General features: G+C 40.1%; 1 protein-coding gene across 1 annotated transcript in view; it reads right to left on the bottom strand.

Annotated features, from left to right (window-relative positions):
* The window catches only part of LOC109966549 (receptor-type tyrosine-protein phosphatase delta), a 322,783-nt gene that overhangs the window by 59,226 nt on the left and 252,389 nt on the right, over positions 1-11,168 (bottom strand). Inside the window, 2 exon segments of the mRNA XM_020611458.1 lie at positions 5,294-5,435; positions 7,314-7,459. Coding sequence (XP_020467114.1) covers positions 5,294-5,435; positions 7,314-7,459 — 288 coding nt within the window.

Here is an 11,168-nt window from a genome sequence, read left to right as displayed (position 1 = left end):
AATTTATATGGCTAAAAGCTTGCTACAAAAGAAGGGACTATAGAGATTATTCATGATTGTTAACATCCTGCAGAGAAGACCCCTTGGCTCTCAAGGAGCACTAATGGAAGACAGGTTATACCAGGCTTTTCAAATTTACCAGATGGGCATTCTCCTCAAAAGTGACTATGGGAGACAATGGGTGTCACAGCAGGTGGTCAGTAGCACTACTTTATTATGGAAATTACTGTATTGAGGCTGCATGTTTTGAGATTTGACAGCTGGGTTTAAAGCTGAGTAAACTTTGAGAATAGTTAAGGTTTTGTCCCCCTTTTCCTTCATGCTTCTATGAAACCAATAAATAGTCACTGCACTCATCTTTGTTGTATTGAATGTTGGTAACATGCAGACAACTATTTACAAACGTAAATCACTTCTTGCCACATCTGTTTCTCCGTCCAGAGTTGCTTGTTTGTAATTAAGAAGCAACCATACACAGCTTGAAAGGTTTTTGAAGATCATTAGATGCATTAAGGATGACCCTGCAGTACCCAATTAATGTAGCAGAAAATGACTAGAGTGCAGTTAAGATCAAAGTTAGTAACATTAGCACCTCATGACTACCTGACTCAGACATAGACTCCTCGCTGTATGACCTTGTGTTATACCTAATCCAGGGAACAGAATATTGGCCCTTCTTTACGTTCACCTAGCTAAAACTGTTGCAGTCTTGACAGTCATGCAGTCATTCCTACCTTCAGGAAGGTGAAACTGTATTAGAGAGGTTCATTAAAGAGATTGATTCACAAAGAAACAACCCCTCTTTGCCATATCTTGTTATTGGCAGTTTAAGTGTACGTCAATAAGATGTGAGAAACAATTTGCATTTACAATCACTGAGCACGTAATTACGCTGCCTGTAGTATGAGATCACTGTGGAAAACAGTGGCCTCTAAGGCCGGCACGGGGGGTGGGGGGGTGGTACATACCTCATTTGTCTGAATCAATGATTATTCATTTAGGAGGCCGTGTTTACGTTTATCAAAACTAATACAAAGCCACAGCACATGAGGAGTTATCTATCATGTTCTTAGCGTAATCCAAGCTCTTGTGACTCCAGCAGACGCTTTGTTCACAGGAGATGAAGACTGTAAACTGTCTAACATCTTGTTGGCAGTGGGTTTGTCTTAAATCATCCTGCAGGCAACTGATTGGCTCCCATGATTAACCACGCAGCAAGTTATAAAGGAGTATGGGTTTGATTTGTTTAGTTTGTAAAGAACTCAGGTTCTGCGAAGATGGTCAATTTCATTTATTTATAGTAATAACTTGTCATGTGCTTTGTTTTTGTAACATATGAGAAAGTGATATTGATAATTGAGGAGAGAGTAGCATCAAGTCAGTGTTTACTAAATCCCAAGCGACGACTCTACCTATGAGTATTTTATGAAACACCTGATGGAGCTGTAGATAATCGGTAGGCTCTGAGGTTGATTGTACTGAGTCACCACTTATCCCAGGGTGCTGAGGTGAGAGAGTGAGTGAAAGCACATGTCCGTCTTTGAGAATAATGTTTCTGCTTATTTACATGGCAAACAATAGTGCCACCAAAACAAAATGCAAAATTCAGTAATAATTGTGCTTCAAAGTAGATCAGCCATTTTTGTTGTACAAGTCCCTCAGAGCTAAACATGCAGTTTCCAAAAAGTTAAACATTTTTGTTTTGTATTTAAGAAAAGAATGGAACTTCTACCATGAATCAGCGTTGTTTCCACAGCACTATTTCTTGGGGGAAAATGTATTTTCTTGACAAACCTGAGTGTTGGCAGCCTAAGTCTTGCCATGCATAGAGCACCTGCCAGTAGAGTTGAATGGCACCTGGTCTCTTATGCTCCTGTTTGCAAACCACTGACTACAAGAACAATGAGTTTACAATGGTCACTAGCTTCATCTTCGCCGCATCCCTTGCTCTGACAGTCTCAGACAGCTGACACAGCTTTTATCTTGCTGGGCAATTTCGCATTGCAGACCAGCCTTTGTTCATCTTTCACACTGTGCTAGTTATAAGGAAGGAATTATGCACTGAGGAAAATACTGCAGGAAAACACAGATGGTAACAGCAGCTACAGTAGGAATAAATATTGTTTTAATTATTATCTGCCACTCATAACAATTTTCTGCAGGTTTTTGCTGTTTGCAGATGTGCACAATTTACATTAACCCATATATTATGAATAGCACTTAACTTGGCTTAGAATATAAATTATTTTACATGTCTTTAAACCTTTTTTTGTAACAATGACAAATAGCTGAGTGGATACACTGTCTATGCAAGATCACTGATCATGTAGCAGCCCTTTCATTGTATGTGGAAAAACCCATCTCAGCTACATACTTCAACCCTGGTATTGCACCAGTCCATACAAATGGAAATTGTGCATTCTGTTTTTCCATCACAGGAGAGCACCCAATTTCTCCTCCCGCTGTCAGGTTGTGCACAGATGCATATGTTTGCATGCTTTCGTGTGGGCCACAGGAAATGGCTGTTGACAGCATAATGAGAGTATGAGGGTGCAATATAAATCCTTAATCATGCCTGAATCATGAACTGCGACACTTAAATGCACACATCCTGAACTAAGTCTTGCAGCGAGTCTAGACCCTGTGGGGTGTTTTGGCTACATTTTTAGGTATTTAATCAGTTTACCTATGTTTCAAAATAGATGACATATCAGAAAGAATTGTACTAGCATTGTCAAGTGATAGAGGTTCTCTTTGAGTACATGTGTATATGCAAATGGATTTCACAGCCAAATTCTGATCTTGGATCAAATACCACTTCACTGACATTATTTTGTGGCCATGACAGCAAAAATGTGCTGTTTCTTCATTTCTCAGTCCCGTTCAGTCATTTCTAATTAGTAAGCAAATAAAGAAAACTTTAATTCAAAGACACCGGCTGCATAAGTCAGGTCATGTCATGCTTAATAATCAAGAACAGAGGGAGCAAAAAGGTACATTAAGAAATATGTACGAATGAGGCCGAATGAACTAAATGAACAGTCACTTTATATGAATTAGGTCTGGTACAGTAGCACTTTATTTATTTATTTGTATCGCCAATCATGCATGAAGCACTTGTGCAAGTTTAGTGTTTGTTCACTAAAAGGGCCTCGGGAAGAGAAATAATCTTTGCTAGACACGATGGCAAAACCTTTAAAAGTATGCAGTGGCATTTTTCAAATTGCAGTTTATGATGTGGAACAATGAGTAGCAAACCAGCAGTGCTGTATTTATTGTACTGTGTAAACTATTTTTGTAAGAGGAAGATTTTTAGTCCTCTAACTAATCTATCATAACACTTCCTTGTGGTAACCTTGTTACCTCAAACTGTTCATACAGTACACTCCTCTCAATGCAGTATGTCAGCTTGTGCCCCAAAGTCACCCTTCCATATTTGAATAAGCGAGTCAGCTTGTTTGTCTGTATTATGGATGTCTATACTGTGAAGTTACACTTGAAGAAACAACTTCAAGTGTGAAGTCAAGTTAGCGTATATATAATAATCCTTGATATCCATGTTTGTGGTCAGCACTGAGGCATCATTCGTTTTTATTTTTGATTTTCATCTTTCTTCTTTTCCTTTGTCTGTCAAGCTAAAGCTATGCATGTGATCACTGATTGTATTAATTGCTGATTTTATTTATCTACTTTGTACCAGGGTGCATAGCAATATATTTTTAAGAAGAGACAACTAGTCACTAAATAGCAAATGTAAAATGCTTCATTTGATTATGCTGAATCCTGTCTGTCATAGCAAATAGTGGCAGAGGGAGCAGTGAAATAAACTTACATTTATGTACAAGCCTTGCAGATTTTTTGCAAAATCATTCACAATGTCATTATTTTGGGTCTATATGTATGTACCAGAGCAGTGTGAGGACAGGGAGCAAACCTTTTTATTAGCACCAAAGCCGGGAAAGAAAATGCTTTCTCCAGTTTTTTAATATATTTTCTTGGTCTGTGATAGGCCTCTAAACACCTTCAGTACATTGATGGAAAAAGAGAGCGAACAGAGGAGCAAAATGGAAATGGTAATAAACATGCTAATGCTAGGCTGTGGAGCTGGGAATAGCAGCTTCTACCCATCCCTCAGCTGTCTGTTGATGTGTGGCCGTGCATGTGTGTGTGTGCAAAGGGGAAAAAACAGATGCAGGCAGAGCAAGAGTGAAAGGCAAGAGGGTATGTGCACAGTATTGCATGTGGGAGCATGCCCACAGTGCCACCTTTCTCTTTCAAAACAAGTGTGTTTTGGTGGGGGGGGACAGCTTTTTTCCATTGGATGGAAGCACCCCTTTCAATAGGAACTCATTTGCCATGTTGTGTAATTGTACACATAATGGAGCAGACCTCATTCAAGCAGCCCAAGGCTTTTTTTCTAAAGCTATTTTCTCCATTCACAGCCAAACAAGTCATGTTTTAGAGAGATATTACACAGCCTTTTGAGCTCAGGCTACCACGTATTTGCCTTGGAATGCAATGTTGTGTGTAATCAAGATAAAATTTAGCTCAGTGCTTATTATAAAAGCAGCACTGTCAACCGACTTGATATTTGTCATCTGACTTTTATTCCCAGCGTTCAATGGACGTAAACAAAGTGGCTGACCTTTTCCACCTGGATTGTTACATGTTTGTGTAGAGGAGTGCTGAGTATTAACAGCCACTGTCACTGAAAGATATTGGCATTGAGGCAACCTGCAACCAGAATACTACCATAAACTGTATTTCTTTCTTTACTTACATGAGCACATACTATATTTTCTTTACATCAAATGCATATCAAAGTTTAGGTGCAGAGATGAAAAGTGACTGATTTGAAAGTTATTACTGAGCCTTTCCATTAAAGCACTGCAGGCTAGGAATAGATGAATATTTGCATAATTTAACTGGCATCTTAATTATTGTGTGAGGAATCTGTATGCAAATGGCTTAAGTCACTTAGAAATGGAAACTTATTTGGTGAAATGGTAATGGACTAAATCTTATCAAGTTAGGATACACAACACGTGTAACCACAGTCTAATTGGATTTGACTGTGTGGTGTGACAGTGAGAAAGAAGCAAAGCAAAGAGGGAAAGGCTACTAGACATAAAACAAATGCAAGCTTACCTGGGTTAGCTGGGAGAAAAGTGCATGCCTGTGTATGTATGTGTGTGTGTGTGTGTGTGTGTGTGTGTGTGTGTGTGTGTGTGTGTGTGTGTGTGTGTGTGTGTGTGTGTGTGTGTTCTTTGGCAGGGAGTTGAGAAGGACCTACCACGTAAAACTGTGAGTTTGGTAGAAGTGCTCGTCTCTCCAACACTGTTGGAGGCAACGCATTCATATATGGCTTCATCTCGGGGTGTGCGCAATGGCTGAATTCTTAGCACTGAACCAGAGCCATCGTCGAACTCAATCACCTGCAGGTGCGAGAGACAAGATATGTTAAAGGAGATTTTTTTGTTCACAATGGGTGAGGGACCATCCGCAGAGACAAAAAAAAGAAACACACTGTAAGGACATCTGGCTAACAGCACTGATGGTGACTGACACAATGTACTTCCTATGACAGAAAGAAAAGCCGCTGCCTACCTTACATTGAACCCTGGTGATTTTGTGTTCATTTGTGAGTACTGTTGTTATTGTGCATGTATAACAGCTTCAAGATTTTCAGTATTGGAATGCTTATTGATCAGATGATATGTAGGTAATGAGCATATTAGTTAGTTTGTTTACTTATTTGTTGTTGGTATGTGCCATTCAGTGTTCAGGTGTGCTGTCTTCTAAAAACTAGATCTGATGTGTAGTTTAATTCTGTGCATTCATTGGTAAAATAATCGATGTGGCTTGACTAACTTTAAGAATGGGTGAAGGTGAAAGAAGAAAGGTTTTGCTTGGATATTGGGTTGTAGACCAAATTTAAAATCTAAATGTGTCCCACTCTTAAAGTTCTATCCCTTGAAAAATGCATCACGTTGGATTGTGTCAATGGGACAGAAACAAGCACAAACATTTAAAGGTGGCTTGATAAACGGTTACGGACAGTTGTACCATGGGGTGAAATAGTGGTACAAAAGACAGGACCGACTGTTTTGGACGAACGACACAAAATGCTCACAAACAGGTGTTTGTTGTAGCTTATTCAGCTAGTTTTGCATGCTACGATGTATACTCACTGATTTAGAAAGCCCTGTGTCATAACTCAATCTCTTTTAAGCATAGAGGTAGATTTCAATAAACATACTCGAGACCTCTGCTTCACACACGCACACACACAGAAACACAAAAACTCACACACAGAGGCCTATGGACATTTTTTAAAGTTCACAGTACAGTACATCTCTGCATATTGGTTAACAGTACATTTCAACATTTCAGCGGCTGAGCTACAGCGATGTTAGCTTTCAAGCTGACAGCAGGTGATGTGAAAAAACAGCCTCCTTTCTTAAGCAAAGTGTGAATTAGAAAGGAAGCTATGACTTCTAAAAGAAAATGAGTTTTTTGTTAGAAGATGAATGGATGTGCATGGAATGGCAGCGTCCAGCGAGCCTCTTGAAGAAACAAGGGACCGAAAACTGGCGTGTTAGCATTCAGTACAACGTGCGAAGCAACCGCGATGAAGTCTGATAAGATTAGATTTCTGTAGTCGTTAGATGCAAAGACCAAGTGGAAAGAGGTCTTCAAGCTCTGTTAAGCCATTGCTGCTGAGTATTAGCAAGCAACTATGGCATCTAAAGCCATAAAAAGTGATACCCTGATAGTCCTGACAGAAATTAATAGAAATCTTATCAGTGTTCTGCGATGATGTTATTTCTTATGGATATGGAGCCCAACTGCAGATTAAAGCTGACCAGAGACTAGAGCTTCAGCCAAAATAAGGACAGCTGGACATGCATTTAGATAAAGATGCCACAAAGTGAAAGGAGATTTCAAAGTGACAGTGCTTCCTTCCCTTTCTCTTTGCATAAAGCTGGCAAATGTGGCATGATGCTAATGTAGGTATCTGGGTCACACCACAATTTGTTCTTTTTTTCTTCCATCCAATTGCTCTCTCCTTGTCTTTTATTTAATTACAAATCTGTCTCCAGATCTTTTGTATACTTGCTCATTAAAACTCATGCATGATTACAGGGCTGGCCAGCACGATTATTAGAGCCTGTTAATGCCTGGTGGCAACTCAGGGCAAAGAGCAAGTGAGCGAGGCTTGGTGCGATGGATTATGTGCAAGCAGAGCCAAAAGCAGTGCTGAAGCATTCCCATTTGTCGAGCATTTTACATCAGAACAATAGACCTAATACCTCAAATCTCTGGTTGCTGACTTTCTTCCCCTTCTTGTTCCACACAATCTTCGGCCGTGGATCTCCTGTAGCTTGGCAGATGAAGGATGCCACGCCTCCTTGCACGCCTGTTTGGTCATTGGGGATTCTTAAAAACTTTGGTGGTGCTGGTGGAAAAAAAAAACAATAAAAGATAAAACAGTTTGTGAGCATGCTAAGAGCTGCAGACAGCAATTAATCTCTCTTATCAAGCCACACAGTCGAAAATAACAAGGTTGCAGATTTCAGCATGTGGCTTTTAGGACGATTGTTTTTGGAGGTCAAGACAAGGGATTGCTCTGACTTTATTTTGCAGTTGGAAACAGATGACCTGCGACTGACACAAGTACATTGACTTAGGTCTTGGGCACAGAATGTACAAGCATTTTACCCTGGAAGGCTTTCTGAGTAACTCTGAAATTTCCAGTGACCAGTATTCACAATCATTAACAGCCTGACCTTTAGAAAGGAAGCCTCAGATAAAGAGACACATTTTTGCAAGAAAGAAAGCAGGGGTTAAGATTCAGGAGAAAAGATAAAGTAGATTTTTTTTTTGTAGATGTGACAAACTTTGGTGTGGATGTTGGTTATTTTGACTAGTGTGTCTAGAAACAGTTTGTATACCGTATTCCCAACACAGCCTACAAAAAGGATATGAAGCAACTTACTGTTTTTCTAATACCTTTGCTTCCTAATATAATATTAGGTGTTTATGTTGCTGACAAACTGATCTGCCATGACAGGGCTAGGAACTCACTCAGCACTTTCTTGTTACTGTTTGTGAAGGGATTATTGTGAACTGTTTTTTTTTTTTTACATCACTTGGCATATAAGTCAGTGTGAATTATAACAAGCTGTTATCCATCATGTTGTCCACCTGCTGTGCCTGTAAATCATGCAGCCATTTGTTTTCTTTTTTTCCAGTAAGAGGTTGAGTCTATTTCAGAGAAACAGAATCTTGTCAGTTCAGTAGCAAGCAATACAAATTTCTAGAAAACTGCCAACATGCACCCAATAAGGTCATCACACTGCTCCGATTGCCGATGTGAGCGTTCTCTTGCTCCTAACTGGTCCCTCAATTCAGTAGAACAAGTCAAGTGTAAAAGCAAATAGGATAAAAATGCAGGGGAGTGGAGGTTAGAGAATAGCATGGCACGGACGTTCCCATTTACTGTGGCTGCTTTACAGCGCTGTACAATAGCATTTGCTCAGGCTCTAACCTCCACGCCAGTGAACAGACCTGCAGTCATTTTCCTGCAGTTTGATTTTTAGAATTATAATTTGTCAACTAAAATTATTCCTCAATATATTTCAGGCTTTGTCAGCCTCTTTAGTGCCTGCTCATGTTTCTATTACAGCCGCCTAAAAATCAAAACACAAAGTGATTAGTAATCAAAGGAACCTGTCTCTCCCTGATGAGACTTTGATTATGAGATTTACATTCTAACTTTATCATAATGATCAAGGCTCTAATAGTTTCTATAGCAATAGTGTCATTGTACTAAGTCAGACTCCCCTAGCATTTTCCTCTAAAGCTTGCGTGCCAGCTTCAGTGGGAGGTGTAGCTCCATCTGTCCCCCCTGCAGAGCAACTGTTTGCCTTTTATCAATCACTTCAGCAGACCATTAGGAGCCACACAGCTGCAGTAATGCCAACCATCTGAATCACCTCATCGTGTGTGTGAGAATGTGTGATTGTGCTTGTTCGCGTGCCTGCCCGTGTGCAGACTGATTTTCCTCTCCCAGATTGTACTGCCCAGCAGCAGTGGCGGTGGCGCTGCGAGTGAGGGACAAATTAACCTGCAGGATTCGTGGAGAGGTGACATAAGATGTGTGGCTAGCAATCAAAAGGGTGAACAGATAAACAGCCAAGCAGCTGGGCTTCCACTGGGCAAATGTGTCTGGGAAATCACTTGATTGCCTCATGACATGCACACAGTCTTGCATGCACACACACAAAAACCCCACATCCACCTCTCAGAACCTTTCATTCAGTGGCTGACAGATCCGACAGGTGGGCAGCAGAGTTGATACTGTGTAATTTGTACGCAGCAAAAAGCGCCATTATATCTGCATTTGTACCTTATCTCTTTGACTTGGCTGGGGTGCGGTGCACGTTGGAATCTAGCCAAGAGGGTGCTGATGGGTAATTGATATGCTATTGGGATTGTTTTCACTCTGGGGCCATCTATTACGGCTTGGTGTGTCTCTGTATGCCGGCTGTGATAGACTGCTACAGCATGTACGGGAGATCAGTGCTGGAGGTGGGGGTGGGGGGGGTTATTGCACAATGGGGAGTGATTGAGGCGTGGAGGTAATGGTGTTTTCACAGACATGGCTACTGATATCACCATCATACCCCCATTTTAGGTCTGCCGGTGACAAACATCCATTTTGGACTCCTTGCATGGCTTCAGTTAGACAGAAGCTGATTGAAACCTTGGCTTTCTCCAGACAATGCTTCGACTAGACCGACTAGAAGATATGGTCCAAGAACAAATGTTGTGCATATTCGTAAACAAAAAAAAAAGAGAAGAAAGCAGCCTGATGCAGGAATGATATCATATTGGCAGATTTATGTGAGCCTTCTTTGTCATTTAGATATCATCATTACAACACTGAATTACTTCTCAATATGGCAAATGTTTGTCCCTCGATCAGTTAATTCTTCTGTTTAAAATGTTTTAATCAACATGGAAAGTACAGCAGCGTTGTTCATAGTGTGTGAACATTGTTTTGTATTAAAACATACAAATGGTATCTAAACTGACAGAACTGCCATCTGACTGTGCTGCATGCTGGCATCTCGTTTGAGAGGTAACCAAAATCTGCAGTGAATTAACTGGCACCTGTTAATCCACTGCTAAGCTGTCGCCAGCAAAATAAATGAGACATTTTAAGACTGTCTCAAGCTGAAAGGTTAGTGACAGCTCCTGCCTGCTTTCCCCTGAGGTCTTTATGTAACCTTGTTCATATTCTTCGCCACTGGAAAGGAAGAAGCGCTGTTTTTCATGAATCAGTGCCATGCTAATAATTTGGTGGCTGACTGAAACCTTATTACTGTTATCAAGAACAGCCATGTCCACAGGGCCGAGGGATCAGACTGATTCACGACTGGAAGTGTACGTTTTTTAATTGACAGACATGCATATAAATTAGAGGCCTTCGGCAGCATGTGCAGTACAAATATAGGCCTAGAACATGGAATTATTACAGCTGCTATTACTGTATACTATCCCTTTTTTTAATTTTTCAAAGTACTATTTAAATAAAGCAGTTTGATTAATCAATTAAGTGTTAACACAGCACCGTTATGATGCACAGAAAAGTCATTGTTTAGCTGGTCTGCTTCTCACACATGTGACACCGTCCAGTTAATTGACTTGAACTGCCAGGAAATATGTACATTTAGGATCAAGGTCATAAATAAATGAGTGAATATCATTTTGTAAACTCTATCAAAAGTCAAAAAAGTAAGTATTTATGGCCTGACAGCTTTGTTTGTGGATTTCAAGTGAAAAGGAAGAACTTTATTATGCATGTCAAAGACAATTCTCTGATACAAAGCCGGTGATACCAGATATAACAGAAGCAGAGAAATGACTACTGTGTAGCATAGCATGCAAACTACTACATATTTTTGAAACAAAGATGTCAAATATGTGGTAGGCTAGGATGTTTCACCTCAAAAAAATCTAAATACTCAAAATGTTTAGCATTCTGTGTCCCAGACCGAACCAGACTAACACCAAAATGAAAATATAAAACTAATGAATAGTCATAACAAGCAAATTCAGGAAACACAGGCTTGAAAACAACACTGATATAGGTAACCAAA

Source organism: Monopterus albus, unplaced genomic scaffold (genome assembly GCF_001952655.1).
Source record: "Monopterus albus unplaced genomic scaffold, M_albus_1.0 scaffold113.1, whole genome shotgun sequence".
NCBI lineage: Eukaryota > Metazoa > Chordata > Actinopteri > Synbranchiformes > Synbranchidae > Monopterus > Monopterus albus.
This window is presented reverse-complemented; position numbering and strand designations above follow the sequence as displayed.